At 36.9% G+C, this 18,783-nt stretch overlaps 1 protein-coding gene across 1 annotated transcript in view; it reads left to right on the forward strand.

Annotated features, from left to right (window-relative positions):
• The window catches only part of UBASH3A (ubiquitin associated and SH3 domain containing A), a gene marked incomplete at its 5' end in the record, with an annotated part of 35,175 nt that overhangs the window by 5,610 nt on the left and 10,782 nt on the right, over window positions 1-18,783 (forward strand). The window contains 10 exons of the mRNA XM_081326585.1: window positions 6,640-6,693; window positions 9,871-10,057; window positions 11,154-11,352; window positions 11,654-11,823; window positions 13,038-13,246; window positions 14,278-14,395; window positions 15,346-15,454; window positions 15,809-15,931; window positions 16,580-16,672; window positions 18,097-18,241. Of these exons, the coding sequence (XP_081182711.1) occupies window positions 6,640-6,693; window positions 9,871-10,057; window positions 11,154-11,352; window positions 11,654-11,823; window positions 13,038-13,246; window positions 14,278-14,395; window positions 15,346-15,454; window positions 15,809-15,931; window positions 16,580-16,672; window positions 18,097-18,241 (1,407 nt within the window). The remainder of the gene's footprint in view (window positions 1-6,639; window positions 6,694-9,870; window positions 10,058-11,153; window positions 11,353-11,653; window positions 11,824-13,037; window positions 13,247-14,277; window positions 14,396-15,345; window positions 15,455-15,808; window positions 15,932-16,579; window positions 16,673-18,096; window positions 18,242-18,783) is intronic.

Consider the following 18,783-nt stretch of genomic DNA (forward strand, 5'->3'; position numbering starts at 1 on the left):
CCTCCGTCTTGGAGAACTGCTTTTATTTCTTTGATTCCGAAGGAAGACCAAGATGCTACTCAAGTTAAAAATTATAGACCGATATCGCTTTTAAATACAGATTACAAGATATTTGCTAAGGTGTTGGCTAATAGATTGATGAGGGTTCTGCAACAGACGATTCATGGGGACCAAACGGGGTTTATTAGTGGTAGGCAAATGAAAAATAATGTGAGGCATATAGTTGATGTGTTAGAGTTTTTGCAAAGGAATAACCAGATCCCTGTGGCGCTAATTTTTTTAGATGCTGAAAAAGCTTTTGATCAATTGAATTGGCAATTTTTGATGAAAGTCTTGGATAAAATGAATTTTGGGGATAATTTTTTGCAACCAATTAGGGCATTATATCAAAAACAAACTGCCCGAATAATAGTTAATAATAGCCTGACAGAAGCATGCAATATTGAGAAGGGCACAAGGCAAGGGTGTCCGTTATCGCCCTTGTTATTTGTACTAACATTGGAGATATTGTTGGTTAAAATACGGAATTCGGAAAAAATTAAGGGTATACAAATTAGAGATCAGGATTATAGATTGAGAGCGTTCGCAGACGATCTGGTTGTTACAGTGACCCAGCCGGAGAACTCTGTTGTGGACCTGATGGAGATAATAATACAATATGGGAAGGTTTCTGGATTTAAAGTTAATACACAAAAAACTAAAATTCTGGCCAAAAATATGTGGAGAAAATGGATTGAGTATATCCAGAACAAATATGGGACTAAGAAGTTTCATGTAGCATTTGAATAAGTCTTCCTTTTTTTTCTCCTCTTTTTTTCTCTTTTCCTTTTTTTTATATATCTTATATTAATAGTGTTTGTAATTACCCTATATGAGCTAGAGAGAGATGGATTTCAGAGTTTATGGTTGTTAGCATATGAATGTCTACGATTGGTTTTTTTTTGTTTTTTATACCTTGTACTTAGCTCTGGGAAGTCGGGGGGAGGGGGGGAGGGGTAGGGAGGGAGGGATAGGGGAGGGCTAGGGGGGATTGTTAAAGATAAAATGTATGATAAAACTTTTCAATAAAAAAAAAAGATCTTTTTGGATCCTGAGTTTGTCTTCTGGGGTGTTGGCTACTCCTACCAGTTTGGTGTCATCTGCAATTTGATGAGTTCCCCTTCAATTCCCTCATCTAAGTCATTTATGAAGATATTGAAGAGCACTGGGCCTAAGACAGAATCTTGTGTTACCCTATTGATTACTTCTCTCCATGTGGATGTAGTGCCATTGGTTTCAAAGCCGAAAAGCCAGTGCTTGTCCAAGGACATCTCCATGGTCATGTGGCTGGCATGACTAGACGCCAAAGGTGCACGGAATGCTGTTACCTTCCCACGGTAGTGGTCCCTATTTTTCTACTTGCATTTTTACGTGCTTTCGAACTGCTAGGTTGGCAGAAGCTGGGATGAGTAACAGGTGCTCACTCTGTTACGCGGCACTCAGGATTCGACCCGCCAAACTGCCAACTTTCTGATTGACAAGCTCAGCGTCCTAACCCACTGAGCCACCACATCCCTTTGCTAATGTTTACGTTATATTAAATTCCAGTATGACGTGGTCACTTTCGCCCAAAGTTCCGGTAACTTCAACTCCCTTTATCACTTCTTCTCTATTAGTAAGAATTAAGTCTAGTATGGCTTTATGTGTAGTTCCCTCCTCCACCTTTGGATGACAAAGTTGTTTGCTAAGTTGGTTAGGAATCTGTTTGATCTCCCACTCGCTGCAGTTTGTCTCCCAGTTGATATCTGGATAGTTAATGTCGCCCATTACTATTGTAGTATGTTTCCTACATACATTTGTTAACTAGTTGGCAAAGAGTTTATCTATTTCTTCTGATTGGTTGGGTGGTCTGTAATATACACCTATGGTAATGTCACTTTTTTTCTCTTTTATATTGACCCATATGCATTCTGGAGAGAGTTTATCTTTGATCATGCCCATTTCTGTACATATATAGTTTTCTCTTACATATAATGCAACTCCCCCTCCTCTTTTTGTAGACCTGTTTCTTTTGAACTATTTTTATCCATCCATCATTCCATTCCATTCATGGGTTTCGTCTTACCAGGTTTCTATAATACCAGCTATGTCATACCCTCCCTCATGTACTATTGCTTCTAGTTTGCCCTGTTTGTTCCCCAAGCTTTGAGCATTTGTATATAAACATTTAAGATTTTTATGCCTGTCCATGGGTGTGTTTCCTTTATCTCCTGATTGTTTGAGTTTTTCTTTTTTCTTTTCATCTCTGCCCACCTCATTGTTTGATTTGTTTTCTTGGGATTTATGATTGGTTTGGGGTGCTAGAGATTCTGAAGATTTGTCATTCTCCCCCCTCAATTTTAGTTTAAAGACCTCCTGATGAGCTGGGTCAGTCTTTTCCCAAGTACATTTTTCCCTGTTTTTGTGAGGCAAGGCCCATTCCTTGCCAAGAGTCCTTCGCAAAGGAAATGCAGTCCACGATCCAGGAAACCAAAGTTTTCTTGACAACACCAACCCTTGAAGGTGGGGAGATAGCTCCAACTTCAGAGAAATGAACTCAGCTGCATGAAAACTTCTAAAGCAGGTTCATTCTGATGTCAAACAAGGGTTAAAAGGGCACATCAAATGATATGATAAGAACACTGATGGATCCGACTTCCGTTCCAGTTTCTCAGCAGAGCAGTTGGAGAATTCGAAATGTCAGATCCTCCGGATGAAATTTATTTTTGTTGGGGACCCTAAGGGGCCAGAATCCACCCTGAAGGGGTGGAATGAAGGAAGGAAATCCCAGAGACATAGGAGAGAAGGCGGTCTCTCCGAACAGTCCAGGAGAAGCCTCCCAGAAACCATCGGAAGAAAAGGCTGGCTAACGTCGTGTCCACTCATAGCTGAAGCAACGGAAGTCATAAGCGATTAAACTAAGTGAAATAATAAACAGCATCCTTGAATCTGGGCAAGAATACTGATTTTTTCTATCCTACCTACTTTCCTGAAGAAGAAAATCCCCAAAATAAGAGATCTCCGAAGAAGGAAAGGGGGAGGGGGACTTCGCTCCCTCCCTTTCAGTTGGGCGGCGACATTTACCCTTTAGAGAAAGAAAACAACTAGAAAGACATGAAAAATGAGCAATTGCTGACACCTGCTGGTGGATAAGTATTTTTTCTTTTCTTTTTTTCCCTTTGAACTTTTAAGCTTTCAGAAAATGCACCTGTTTTAAACAAAGATAACACAGCTGAAGCAATGAATACTTTACAAAAGGAAACATGTGATGAGCGACAACAATTTCAAAGGACAATGACTTTAAACTATATAGAAATCTGGAATAAAATAAAATAAAATAAAATCAAACTTTGAGAGTATGAATCAACTCATTTTCAACTTAATTTCACTTCAAGAAATTCCTCAGGAAAATACAGTAGAGATGACTGAACAAGATTCTGAAGACAGAGACTCAAAGAAGGAACCTTATAAAATGCTCATTTCAAAAAAGGAAGTATATGATAAGCAGCAAAAATTTCAAAGGACAATGACCTTAAATTACAAGGAAATGCAGAAGAATTTTGAGAGCATGAATCAACTTATTCTCAAGTTAATTTCACTTCAAGAACTCTCTCAGGAAAATATAGTAGAGATGATTAAATATAATTTTGAGGATAGAGACTTGAAGATGGAATCATATAAAATAAAAAATTATGATTTAATTCAACTGGGAAATATTTTAATACGTCTAAACAACTTTGAAGATAAGGAAAAGAATGAGAAAAAATTCCCTTTAGGGAAACAAATGATGATGAAACATCAGGAAAAAGATGGAACATATCAGAAAGAATACTTTAAAAAGAAACATTTGTTTGAATATGGATAAGAAAAGGGAAAATTTTGAAATATACTACTCTTAGAGGGAAATGTTTTCTTCTTTTTCTTCCTCCAAATCAATATAATTGTGTTTTGTTTGTTTGTTTTTTGTTTTGTTTTTTCTATTCTTCTGAGTTGAATTGATTTAAACAAAAGCAAATGTTTTAGCTGCTTAAATGTGATGATAAGAAAAATATAAAAAATGTGTTTTGAACGAGATTTAAAGGATTAGATGATTAGAACTATTGAATGGAATGTTCAAAGTTTAAATAGACTAAATACATTCTTAGCTATGGTTAAAAAGAACGAGAAATTGAGGGAATAAATATATATTAAATTAGGAGAAATACATATTTTCATATGTTATCTTTTGTAGTCTAGTACTTAAATCCACTAATGTCAATGTAGTTGAATGTTGAACTGATTATTTGTAAAAACATTTAGAATTTGGAGGGAGAAATAAGCTACTCTTCTTTCTTTTTTTGTTGTTTCTTTTTCTTTTTCTTTTTTTTTATTTATTGATTGGGAAATATAAAAATATGAGAGGGTATGGAAAAAAACAGAATGAAATCCACCAAGGTAAATATAGTTAAGTGTTAAAAAGGGGAAAAATAAGCTGAAATAAACATGGTGACAGGATTTATGATAACACAACTAAAATGATCTATAGGATTATTGAAACTATATATTGAACTGTTGCTAAGCAAATAAAACTGTCTTAATGTAATGTTTTGCAAAGAAAGATATATTGGGGAAAGGGGAAATCAAATAATTAACATATGGAATATAGATTATAGAAATTAATTGTTAAGGACTGTCTTATAAATGTTACCCAGACAACATTCTGTTTTATAATGATTTATGTTATGTTAAAAAAATTCTAATAAAATATTTACAAAAAAAAAGAATAGTGATGGATCCATTGCATCCTTCTCTCGCCCAGTCACACCTACAAATGAGCTGCTAATCTACATCAGCTAAGGAGTGAGTCTAAACTAATAATAGCTTATTTATCCTAAAAAGTAAAAGGTAATGGAATACCTGCAGATTTTAATCCTCTAGTCATTGCCAACTATAGGGGGCAGTCCTCATCTCTGTTCAAGGCCATTGAGCAGCCATGTCAGAAGACATTTCTGTGGTCATGTGGCCAGCATGATGTCATGGAGCACTGTTATCTGCCCACTGTAGTGGTATCTATTTATCTACTCATACTTGCATGTTTTCGAGCTGCAAGGTTGGTAGGAGCTGGCGCAAGGACGGGAGCTCAACCTGTTGCATGGTGCTTGGGTCTCAAATCTCGGCTGCCAGGTTTCAAGCAGAGAAGCCCAGCATTATAACCAGTGAGCCACCACGCCGCCCTATTTATCATAAAGGCTAGAGCTTTTAATTAATTAATTAATTAATTAATTAATCTATTTATTTATTTATTTTAAAAAAACTTGCCAGGAAGGAGAAAATCAATCTTTTTTTAAAGTAAATGCCTAATTTCATGCTACTGCAGAATTTTGGCAGGTACAGGTAAACCCTTGATTTACAACCAAAACTGAGTTCAAAATTTCTGTTACTGAGACAGATGTTAAGTGAATTATGCCCCATTTTACAACCTTTCTTACCACAGTTGTTAAGTGAATCACTACAATTATTAAGTTAGTAACACCACTGTTAAGTGAATCTTAAAAGTGATTAAGACTGTTTCTTCCGCATTGACTTTGCTTGTCAGAAGGTTGCAAAAGGTGATCATGTGACCCCAGGGCCCTGCAACTGTTATAAGCAGGGCTTTTTTTCTCATAGAACGCTCAGAATGGAGTTCCGGTACCTTTTTAGGATGGAACCTTGTAGGGTAGGCAAGGTGGATTGTATGACTTGTGTGAGTTCCGGCACCTTTTTCTTTTACAAAAAAAGCACTGGTCATAAGTATGAGTCAGTTGCCAAGCATCTGAATTCTGATCATGTGACCATGGAGATGCTGCAACAGTTGTTTGTTTTTTCAGTGCTGTTGCAACTTTGAAGGATCACTAAATGAATAAGTCAACGACTACATGTATTAAGTTTTATCTAAGGCTAAATGTCAGACTTTTGTAAAACCAAAGGTAGGATGGCTTTATTTCTTAATAAGAGGTAATCTAATTCTCCAATTAACAGGGCATAGGTTTCTAAAATCGAAGTATTTTGTAATTCTTGCTTCTCTCTAATTACAAGAAGAAACGTTCAGATGGTGGGTACTATCATATGTAAAAAAAAAAATCTTTAAACCTAGAGGACCTGAACTGGAGAATTACTGCTGATTCATAGACAATTGTCTGCACATTAACTTTGTTATAGCTAACAAAACTGTTTTCATCCTTATACCATTTCAGCTGAAAACCAGAAAAAGCTAATGGCTTACTGAAACGCTTGCAAGTACAAGAATATTTTTAGCACCAGGGCTTGAACTTAGTGATTTTTTAAATATTTTTTATACTGCCTTCCTTATTTTTATAAATAATCCAAGCAGTAAGCAATCTTCCTAATCTTCCTCCTTCTATTTTCCCTACAACAATAACCCTATGAGTTGGGCTGAGAGTATGGGATTGGCCCAAGGTCCCCAAGTCAACTTTTATGCCTAACTAGGAAGGGATTAGAACTCTTGATCTCCTGATTTCTAGCCTGGTGCCTACTAACTGGACCAATAGCTATACATATGGCAAAGCCAAAACCTTAGCCAAACTGTTTAAACATCATCTATCACTTACTTTGCTCAAAATGAATATATTGTTCTTTCCTTAGATTAAAGGCATTGGCAGCTACTGGACAAAAGACAGCAGAAGCAGCAATGCAATGGTAAGTTTTGATGTGGTTTTAATTACTGAATGGGAATTGTCCAGAATTTGATATAAAATGGATAAGTATTTAAATGTTTTAAATAAAGTAGTATGGCATGTTGCTGCTCAGAAATTAATGTTAAATGTTTTTTTCTCTTATTCAATAACTCTACTGTGAAGAGCCCTGATTTTCATTTATGTTATCTAGATCAGTGTTTCTCAATTTTGGTCACTTTAAGATCTGTGGACTTCAACTCCCAGAATTCCATAGCCAGTATTACATAGCTGGCTGGGGAATTCTGGGACTTGAAGTCTACAAGTCTTAAGTGACCAAGGTTGAGAAACACTGATCTAGGGAATAGAGCTGCACACACTTCAAAAATGATTTGGAAGAAGTGCTTTGGATATGGATATTTATTAAAGTTGCCTCAGAGAAATAAAGCTAATAGAGGTTATCAGTGTGTGTTAGTGTCATGATTATATGCAAGAGATACAGTATTTTCTCAACACCAGGCCTACCTATCTTGAAGCCTATCTAATCAAGGTGTGAAATCCCCTAACAATCTCTTTACTCTGTTGGTCCTTGAGAGTTGTCTTCTGATCCTTGGCCCAAGCTTGAGGCAGTCTTCAGTCATTCTTAGTTGTTCCTATATTGTTTCCTCTCCAAAACTGACAGCAACCACTAACAATTTCATAATGACATGTTTCACTGCCCATGCTGTTGGGATGGCTCAGTTGAGCGATCCAAAAGGGGTGGATTGACTCAGTCTCTATTGGCCACTCAAGGTGGTGTGGACATAATTTTTCTTTCCACTTCCTTGGCAATCTTCTCTGCTGTCATTTTTCTTCTCCCCATTAAAAAAAGGTGGGGAAGTACATGGATTTTAAAGAACAGTACTTACTTGAAAATAGAAAAAGTGTAACCCTTTCAAAAGAAGCCAACCTGACATATCTAATATGATATTTCAAAACTGCAGTTTTTTGCAAGTCACTTTCTATGGTTTTGAATGGATGTTCTTTCAAAATCTGGCATTTTGGCAATCCTTCCAGTAGCTGTTTGGTGGGCTTCCTAAATTAAGATGTAATTTCATCTCCCCCAGCTTTGCTCTGCAGGATAAAGCAGGAAAGAAGGATCATGCCACCTGTCTAAATTCATCATCTCCCCAAATCTTCTCCTGTCCCACTCCTGCATTATCATTGGGATTGGAGACTGTGTCCCATTAGCTTGGAGTCTCTCAAAAATAATGGAGAGCAGCCCCACCAGAACGTTAAACAAAAGGCAGCACACACCCAAAATCAGGACGCAGCCATTCGGAACACACACAAAAGAAATGGGATAGGAATCTGCAAAGGAAAAAGCAAACATTATGCTAGCACTATTTTCTAGTGACTCATGGATGGGTGGACAACAATTTAACTTGGCAGTGGGGAAAGATTGCTTTGTCATCAAAACTACCAGAAACTGACATGATCAGAGTCTTTAAAAATGTGATTATTAAATGTGTAAAAGTTGTAACATTTACAGTTCTGGGAACAAATATTTATTTATTATTTATTTCATAATATTTATATGGCTGCTCAAATCACAGACACATGACTCTAGGTGGCATAGAACCAAAATATGCTTACTTAAGAAAATTTATCCCAAAGATTTCATTGCAGGCTTAGCTGTTGCTAAACCACAACTCAGCATTTCTTATGTTTTGGGCAAGGCTTCTAGAGATACTTGGTGGTGCACCTCAGGAGTAACAGATTGTCTACTCCTGACTGAGAAGTGAACCTTCAGTATAAACCTTAAGCTGCTTTGGACTGCTAAAGCTAAAATTAAACATAAGTATTTAATTTAGTACTTAAAGGAGCTAATTAACAATATTTTTCTTTTTTTATTATTTCAAAGTTATTATTAATGTCACATGCATTAAAATACTTGAAGAATAATGGAGATGCATATAAACCTTTCTGATCTCTCCTTATGGTAAACATTCTAAAATTATTGTATAACGATGTTCAACTGAATGCGGTTTCAAACAGGGGTGCAGATTGTAACTGCATTCAGTTAATAGGAATCTTCTGTTTCTGAACCTTTTTTTAAGTGAAGAGAGAGGAGGAGTGCTGATGGGTCTTTCTCTCCACCATATTTCATTTTTTTTGAGTGCATGAAATAGGCTATTGGTCCCTGTTCATTCCTCTCATTCAGAAAACATTCTTCACAGTTTCAAAGAAAGATATTTAATCTTAAGAAGGATGAACCTAGTGTGGTTTTAAACTAGAATAATTTCAGTGGATTTTTTGTAACAAGAATTGTACCTTTAACATCTCTATTCTGGAGATGTATTTAGTTTTGGTATCATAGTTTGAAGGAACATTGACCAATTGGCACAAGTAAAGACAACTCTTACTAATTCTTACTCGGTAAGAGACCTGGGAACCAAGTCCTATGAGGAAAATGAAGGAGATGGGCATGTCTGCTTTATGAGGAGAAGACTAAGATGTGACAGCAAATATCTAAATGGTTGCCATACAGGAGAGAGTTGGCTTTTGTCTATTGCTCCATAAGGCATGAACAGAACCAATGACATATTTAAATCAGGTACTAGTAGGATTTTCATTACAATAAAAAACACCTTTGAAAAAATACCTTTGGGACGCCATGACCCAGGTAATTGAGAATCTCCATAAATATGATAATAAATTATCTACTAGTGAAAATGTCTTACAAAGTGGTTTGTAAGTGGTTTCAGTGGAGATTATCAGATAATCATCTGTCTGAAAAGCTTTAGCACAACTTTCCCTGAATAAAAAATAGTATTAGATTAGTACTTTTCCCGCTCTACATTTCTATGGGCAATTTCTGACAAACTGAGAGATTAACTAGGCTTTATGCAACATGTGAAGAGCCATACTTTAAATAGGTGGGACCAACTTGTATTCTGAAAGAATTAGCCAGTTTTTAAGGATGGGACTGGGTGCTTTAAAGTTCTACAAGGCTTAAAACAGCTTTAAAGTATTCTAAAATGCAAGAGAGAGTTGCCTAATTTTTGGCCTTATCCATTCTGGAGAGCTCTGAAGATCTCAAAAGGGAAGTCAGTAGATCTTATCCAGTCCTAGATCATTCTTCTTTGCATTCTTTATGTTCATATGGTGGCTTAGCTGAAAAATGCTCAAACAACTGATCCATTCTCCTTTTTAATTGTAGGTTGCATTCACATTGCAATGATCCTTCGTTAGAAGATCCCATCCCTCAGGAATATGCTCTCTATTTGTGTCCAGCAGGCCCCTTGAATGACATTCTGATGGAGTTTTGGAGAGAAAGCAGATGCCAATGTGGAAAAAACAAAGCCCATGAAAATTTCCCACACATTACACTTTCTGACTTCTTCACTGTAAGTTATTTTTGTGTGTGAGGTGAACAATGGCTTAAATAACATTCTGGTATCTCTTAATTGTTGTGAACTCCCTTGCTGTAAAAAGGTAAAGGTAAAGGTTCCCCTGCACATGCATGCTAGTTGTTTCCAACTCTAGGGGCCGGTGCTCATCTCTGTTTCAAAGCCGAAGAGCCAGCACTTGTCTGAGGACATCTCCGTGGTCATGTGGCCGGCATGACTAGACGCCAAAGGCGCACAGAACGCTGTTACCTTCCCACCATAGTGGTCCCTATTTTTCTACTTGCGTTTTTACATGCTTTCGAACTGCTAGGTTGGCAGAAGCTGGGACGAGTAACAGGTGCTCACTCTGTTACGCGGCACTCAGGATTCGAACCGCCAAACTGCCGACCTTCTGATCGACAAGCTCAGCGTCCTAACCCACTGAGCCAGCTAAAGATTAAGCTCAGAGGTAATTTCACTCTGCATCTATGCTAATTGGGGATTTGTGTCACACTTACTATTCTTACACCAATGATGCTTTTCCATAACTGAGCTCCTTAACTTCATTCTCATTTGTGGTACAGGACAAAATACTGTGAAGTTTATTTTGCAGTGTTAGCCCTGGAGATGTTGGGCAGGTGATTTAATAGGCAAGCATTTTTGCCTCCTTAACATTTTCTGCTGAGTGACTTCCCCCAGTCCCTGTGAGACTAAGCACCATTGCCATTATTTCCCTGTGCTTTTTCACCTGAGTGAAGAAGAAATGCTGCAAGACAAACAGAGAATAGTGGGATGGAATAGATTGGAGTGGACTGCTGACTGGAAACTGGTTTTTGTACAGCCTTGGTGTCCAATTTGTTCATGAGAAGAAGCAAATATTGCCAGCAAGAAAATGGTCAGGAGACTTGTGGGCAACATGAAAAGTTTCTTGGATTTCAGAAGAAAAGCCAGTGGCTGGATGGAAATGACCTATACTTATTTCAATTGTTATTGATCATATCCTTGTCATCTTTATTTTAAAGGTTTTAGTTTTCTACATTGTACTACATTCAAGGGTTAAGAGAGCTCTTTAGTCTGTAACTGTAATGCAAGAGTTTTTTTTTTCTTCTCCCAGTGTGAAGACCAAAAAGTTGATGGCTTATATGAAGCTCTAGAAAAAGCCGGTAGCCAATTTTCCAGCAGTTTTCCTGTGATGATTTCCCTATCACTACATTCTTCCAGCACCTACATTGGCTTCTTTCTTAATGAGGGCCCTGCAAATGTCATCAAGTCATTTGCTGCTGCTTTTGCTGCAAAGGCTACAGTCTTAGCAGGTAACCACAAGCCAGAAATCACAAGCTGCCTCTCCTCTCACAAACCTTTACATTTCCATTCTACACGAAAAGACCCTTCTGTGTAGCTTTGTGAGTATTGGAACATGGTCTAATGCTTGCCTGTATGTATTCAGCTTCTAAGAATACAAACCAAGGGAGCTTTTTTTTCTCAGGGGCTGGTCATATGATTTCCCTGTGCATCAGTTCAATGCTGCAACACTTGGTGGAATACAAGTCTAGGAATAATACAGTAATACCTGATATAGCCTTGTAGATATATATTGTTATGTTTTCTTCATAGATTGTTGTGTGAAGCCTTCCAAAAAGCAACTCCACCTCACTTTAGCCCACAAATTTTATCCTCACCATCAAAAGACATTGGAACAACTGGCCAAGTCAATCAACCCTAAGCAAAGTTGCCAATGGGTGGCAGCTCTCTATTCTAGAGATATGCGCTTTGTCCATTATCAGGTAGGTGTATTACCTGGAATCCATCCACTTCAGGCTTGCTCTGTTTCTAAGTTCACCCATTTTTGTAGATTTTTGTAGATTTTTAGAATGGCACTCAAAAATATATATGAATTTTCATACATACTGTATAGTATACTCATATATGTGTGAATATCTGCTCTGAACCTGTTATAAAACCATTCAGAGCAATCTGCTTGAACGCCATTTTCTATTTTTCAGTAATATAGTGATCTTGTACACTTTTGTCCCCAAATCAATATAATTCATGCATAGTTTTGATGAAAATACTGCATCATACAGTACAATTTTGAAAATTTTGAACTTACACTAGAACTGAGTTTTAGTTCGGGAAATGCAAACTTGGTAAGTTTTCACTAAAATGTAAACCAAAGTAATTTTTCCATCGCATTCACATGCCCTGTTTGTTAATTCTCTTAAAATTAAAATCTGTCTGTGGATGCTTGAGCAGTGCTTAAAAGTTTGTAAAACCTTTCAAATTTTCAATATTTCTGCATAAATATGAACTAAAACACAATCTGTTCTCCACACGTTTGAAAAACAGATAAAAACAATCCATTAAATAAAGTCAAAAATATATATATGTTAATTTATTTTTTGAGGAATTCCTTTCTGAATTAAAATTTGAATCTTATACATAAAAATAAATATGATGCAAATGCATAGAGATCTGAAAAGGCTTTGATATAACAATAATAACTATGCATTACTGAGAAACTCTTTTGGCTGTCATTGATGATAATTGTGTTCCACGATAACAAGTCACACAATTAGACCATCACTTTCTTAGCAAGGTATTACATCAAAGTCCAAGAGCAACACTTTATCCACTCTATGTTTTCTCCTACTACTGCTATAATGTAGCTGATTTTCCAGCAATCAAATCCCACCTCCTTCTTGTTAAATAAATTCTATTGAAATCAGTGGTACTTAGTTCTGAAGTTTTTTTTGTGTTTTTTTTAATCCCATTTATATCCCGCCCTTCTCCGAAGACTCAGGGCAGCTTACAATCTAAGGCACAAATCAATGTGCTTAGAATTTTGGAAATATTTTTAATCAAGCGAAGGACTTGCTTAGTGATGTAGGAGTATGGCTACAGTTGTATGTCAACAGTACGAATGAATGGAGCAAATAAAATATATGCAAATGTAACTTTTCTTGGATTTGACAAAATATTTTTACTGGCTTCTATTAAGGTTTTGAGGGCCTTATTCCAGTATAAGCCTCAAAATATTGATGAATTGATGCTGAATTCAGGGGATCTTATGTATGTTGATCGGTCACAGCAACATGAAGCATGTGAGGGCTGGACAATTGGTATATCTCACCGAACTGGATGTCGGGGATTTTTTCCTGAAAATTATACAGAAAAAGCCAATGAGTCAGATACCTGGGTCAAACACAGGTTAGTATTAGTTGGTTGAAAATTTATTAACTCATCTTTTAGAGACAGAACCTCACTTGCAGCACCACAAGACAGATAGATCAGCCTGTTGATTAGCTCACAGGCTGAAAACTTCATCATTCTGATTTAAGAGCTTTGTATGTGTGTGTGTGTGTGTGTGTATGTGTGTGTGTGTGTGTGTGTGAGAGAGAGAGAGAGAGAGAGAGAGAGAGAGAGAGAGAGACCTTTACCAGTGCTATCCATACCTAAATGCAGATCAGCAGAAAAATATGTAACAGCCAAAAGATATACCTCATCCCGCTTCAAGAAATATGAATAACCAGGCCAATGAACCGAATTGGGTCTCAACATTGTATCTGTTATTTTAGCATTGCAGACTCATGAAGTCAAAATGAAAGTAAACATATTGTCATGGCCATTAAATTGAGGGACAATCTTACAACTGTTTCTGTGTCTTTGACAGTTAAGGATGTTCCTTTAATGGTTTTTGCTTAAAATAACTTGGGAGCATTTTTGGTTGTAGATGCTAGAAAGCATCAACAATTTTATAGACATGCTCTGAAGGGGAAATATACCATTTATTCTGCATAAAATGCAGATTTAATTATATCAAAAATAATACTAAAGAAATGGAGTTCTGCCTTTGAACTTTCTGTCATTTGTCACTAAACAGTTTGGTTTCACTGTCATTAACAGATTGAGCCCATAATTCTCCTCCTTCTTATCCCCTATTGCCAACACCAAGATATGTTGAGATACAATTGCCATTGTCACAGACCATTGACTAAATTGGGTGAGTTTATGACAATTGTAACTATCTGGAAAGTCTTAGATTTCCTACTTCCCACTTTAATCACAGGAGAGAGGCTTGATGTCTGTATAGGCTCAGATGTCTTGATAAGAATGCTGTGTTCCTTTTATGAGGGAAATTACTCTTCTGAGATGTGTTGTGTTACCTTCGGTCCAAAGATATGTGTCATTTCAAATTTTCTCATTGTTTTCTGTTTTGTTCTTTGCTATTTATGTTTCAGAGAATATATTTTCTCTGCAGATGCAGGCCAACTTCCTAAGAACCAAAGCAAAACTTGCTTTAAAACAAAGATTCCAAGTCCAGTGCCAAGGAATGTAGCCAAAATGCTTGCTCATCAGGTAACTGGAATTCAGAGATCTTGATCTGTGGAATATGTGTGAGAATGAAGAGGAAGACCAGTTTAGGTACAAAACATTTAGATACAGGAAACGTTTATCCAGTTTTCAAATCTTGGTTCAGGATTTCTAGATGAAAGAGCAACATTATCAAAATTGCCAAAGGGCAAGGACTTCTATTTTCTGAAGTCAATCAACTTTATGAAAAGATTTCATTTCATGTAAATAAATCTATAGCATGTACATAAGTAAATTCTTCCTGCATTTTTTTTGAGAAAGTATCTTAATTGACTAAGTTTAATGATGAAAGTGTAATCTAATATATTTGGGGGACAGCATTTTAGAAAAGATAGTCTAGATCTACTATTTAACAGTTTAATTACAGTGAACAAATATTTAAATATTCTATAACAATGTAACATAACAAATAAATCTTCAACGTATCCACAGAAGATCTGCAGCAAATGATAATTTTGTCAGAATGACCAACCAAATGTTGCAATGCCATGAGGCTTACTTCATCACTTGCTCTCCTTTGTAGCCTGCTGTAGATACCCCTGTGCAGAGGCTACTTATAAGCTTCTCAGATCCAACATTTTTTCTTGAGAGAGAAAGCTATTATTGATAGACTTTACTCAAGTAAATGTTTTTGTTTCATGAAACATGCTACATTATCACAATGTTCTGAGTGTCACAAGTTATAAATATAAAACTGATAGTACAATAAATATAAAACTGATAGTACAATTGAATGCAGTATTCTTCAAACTTGGTAACTTTAAGTTGTGTGAATTTCAACTCAACAAATTCCCCAACCAGCAAAGTTGCAAAGGTTGAAAAAGGCTGATCAAATTTCATCAATCTAGTTGCTATATGAATTCGCTTTTGTTCATTTGAACGAACTGATCTTTCAATAGTTTCAATAAGCAGAATTGTAACATAATTTCTTTCAGTTGTTACCACAAACCACAACCCAGAGAGAGCTATTGGTGATTTGCCATGGAGAAAGAGTAGATCAGGTGTTTGGGAAATCTTGGGTACAACAGTGTTTTGGACCAGATGGTAAGTAAATGTTTAGAGATCTGATAAGGCAGGTGTGGTCTAAAGCTGTGGATTACGTTAACAGAAATGAACAACAGAACAATGACTCATCTATTTTGTATTATATTGAAAGAAGATACATGAACTTCTCATCAGCTCCCAAATTTCCTGGGGGTTTAAAATCATTTACATGTAAATTAACAAAACATCCACTCAACAGGAGGTTTTCATCATAGTTTATGTTTGGAGAAAGGATTGGGATTATAATTCTGAAGAAAAACTAATCAGTTGTCTTACATGCCAGAGTAGCATATTAAAATCAACTGGCTAATTAACAAAATTAAATTAAATAAGGTTAATGTCATCTTGTTTCAGGAAAATATTATCGACGAGACCTCAATTTCCCCTCCAGTTTACCAAATCAACATGATTATATTAAACGTTATAAATATGATCCTCCTTTATCATGCTGTGGCACATTTCAATCTAGACTGACTGGTAAGCTTTTTAGTATATTAATCAGCAGCTAAGGGGGGGGAAATGAGGAGTTTCAAAAATCTCAAAAAATATTATTTGACTTTTCTTGATATAACACCCATACACATTTGCATAGACATTTATTTTTTAAACACATACATCATAATTGTAAGCCTCTTTAAACTGGATGCACCTGAAATTAAATGTTAGAGAAAAGTCTTGGTCATAAAAGTCAGTATATTTTGGGGAAAACATATTTTAATTCTATATTTAGCTAGCTGTGGAAGAGTAATGCCTGAACAGCCTTCGGAGCGTCCTTAGAAACAATGGAAAGGAATCATGATTTTATATCATATTCATATTGCATAGATATAAGTATGAATTAATGCTCATCTTTTACATTTTACAACATTTTAATGAACTACTTATTAAAACCAATGACGATTCTAATAGCTTCTTTTGATTTTGAAAGGGGTTGTGGGAGGGGAGTGTTTATATATAGGGATAGAATCCACCAAGAGACCACATTAAAACTGTACAGAACTCAATTAAATGTTCCCAGTTTGGTTGTTTGAAACAATTTCAACTGACATGCCTGAAAATGTATTAATTTGCACCCGCCCCTTTTTTGTGTGGAGAAAATTAATATTTTCTCTCTCCTACTAATAGGAGAAGCCTTGCTAGAAAAAGAAGTGATTGTTGGCTGTGTATACTCTTCTCCAGCATTACACTGTATTCAAACTGCTCATCATATATTAGAAGGTAAGGCTTCCCAATACAAGCAGTTGTTGTATTGAGTAGCCCAGGTTTGCTGCTCTACCAATGTTCTGTTCCTGTTATACTACGAGATAACTTCCTTTTCTCCTACCTAGCAAAATTTAAGTACCACCATCCCAGCCATCTCCAAAGGTACATTAATGTTGGGATTCAAAAAGATTGGAATTCAAGGAAATTATTCCCCTGCTTTGGACAAGAAATTGACATTACTCTTTCAGCAATATGGCTGCTAATAAAAGCAGCTTATAAAAGAGCATTGTTGATCCTTTACTTAGACATTCCTTTTCTTAATCATTGTAACTAAAGCTCTGCCTTTAAACTAAGCCTTCTCCTTACCCTTTCCCAATTTTCCTGGGGGTAGAAGTATAACCTTTTTTTAACTAGTCATTTCTAATTTTCTTTGCCCTTCCGAATAAATGAGAATTTTCAAAACCATCTTGCTTTATCTTCAGTTGCTTCAGAGAAAATCTGTTTTGGATCAAGTCTACACCTTTTAAGTAGTCATATTCATCCATGATTTTCTTTCCTCCTTAGATTTTATCTGTTTACTTTGTGTGTTTTTTAAATTTGAATTTATAAGCTAAATAAACTGGATATTTATTGAATGAAGGAATGAGATCTGAAGATCGGTCTTGTTCTGTACCAGCCTGCTACCGGCCCTGCAAAGGGCTAATCCACATGAAGCCCCATTTCCATCTGTCCTGTTTGCCATCGTTCACTCCCTAGAGACTAAAATGGACAATGTGAAATTTGAGCGGGCCACGAACAAGGAGTATATATCAGAGGTGGTGACCCTTTGAGAGCTGTATGCAACGAAATTTCATTTTGATGTATGCCGATTGGTGTACATTCAAAGTGACAATAAAGTTATCATTATTACTATTATTATTATTAAAAGGCAGGGACAACCCCTTTTACAAAACGGCAAGAGGCTGGAACTAAGCCTGCCAAATTTATTAACATAAAACAGCAAACAGAGCAAAGAGAGCAAACACGAACCATGAAACAGGAGCTATTCAAACGGTTGCCTTCAGCAAACCAGCCCTCCCACACATTCCCCTTTTAAACAGTTCAGGGCGTGGCTTCTCTCTGCCTCCTTCCGAGGTGCCCCATTGCCTTCCTCTGTTTACTCCTGATTGACTGCCTCCTGCGTCGGGCATCCTTGAACAGGGCCAGCTGTGGGTCATCTTCATCCACGCTGTCAGGCTCACACAGCTGGGTCTGCGTCGTGACCAGATGGGAGGGGCCTGGCTGAGGGCTCTGTGGAGCCTAAATATTATTCTCAGCAAGCTCTCCAACACCCCCCTCCTCCTCCTCTGAATCGTCCGACCCAACTGCCGAACCCACAGGCTGACCCTGAATCACAACAGGTCTTCATTTTATTTTATTTTTATGTTTTCCAATTACAGGGCTCCGGATAGAACAGAAAGCTAAAATTCGGATAGAACCTGGACTGTTTGAATGGACTGAGTGGGAGACAAGCAGAACTGCTCCCTCTTTTATGACAGAAAAAGAACTGAGCGAGCTTGGCTACAGCATAGATCCCACATACAAGTAGGTGCTCCCATTCAGAATATGTTTCTTAAATTATTATTATTATTTATTGGATTTATATACCACCCTTCTCCTGAAGGACTCGGGGCAGTGTACAGGGCAATTAAAACACAATATACAATATACACTATACAAAGTTAAAATAAATTAAGTTAAATTAGCCCTAATAAGTAAAACACATTCTAAAAGTTTAAAAATTAAAAAATAAAATAAAATCCCAATCCCTCAGTCCAGGCCGGCAAGCTCAAATAACCAAGTTTTCAGGTCGCGGTGAAAGGAGCGAAGGTCGGGAGCCATCCGGAGCTCAACAGGGAGTTGGTTCCAGAGGGCAGGCGCGCCCACAGAGAATGCTCTCCCCCTGGGGGCCGCCAGTCAGCATTCCCTGACTGACGGGACCCTGAGGAGGCCCTCTCTGTGGGAGATGCCAATTATGTGTCAATGTAATGGGGAGTATTAAATTGGGAAATTACTCACCCAAAGTTCTGGAAGTCTTGTCAAATAAAACTAATCAGGGTGGGGTCTCTTTACTTGTGGTGCGTTGC

Source organism: Vipera berus, assembly GCF_964194415.1.
Source record: "Vipera berus genome assembly, chromosome: 4".
Lineage (NCBI taxonomy): Eukaryota > Metazoa > Chordata > Lepidosauria > Squamata > Viperidae > Vipera > Vipera berus.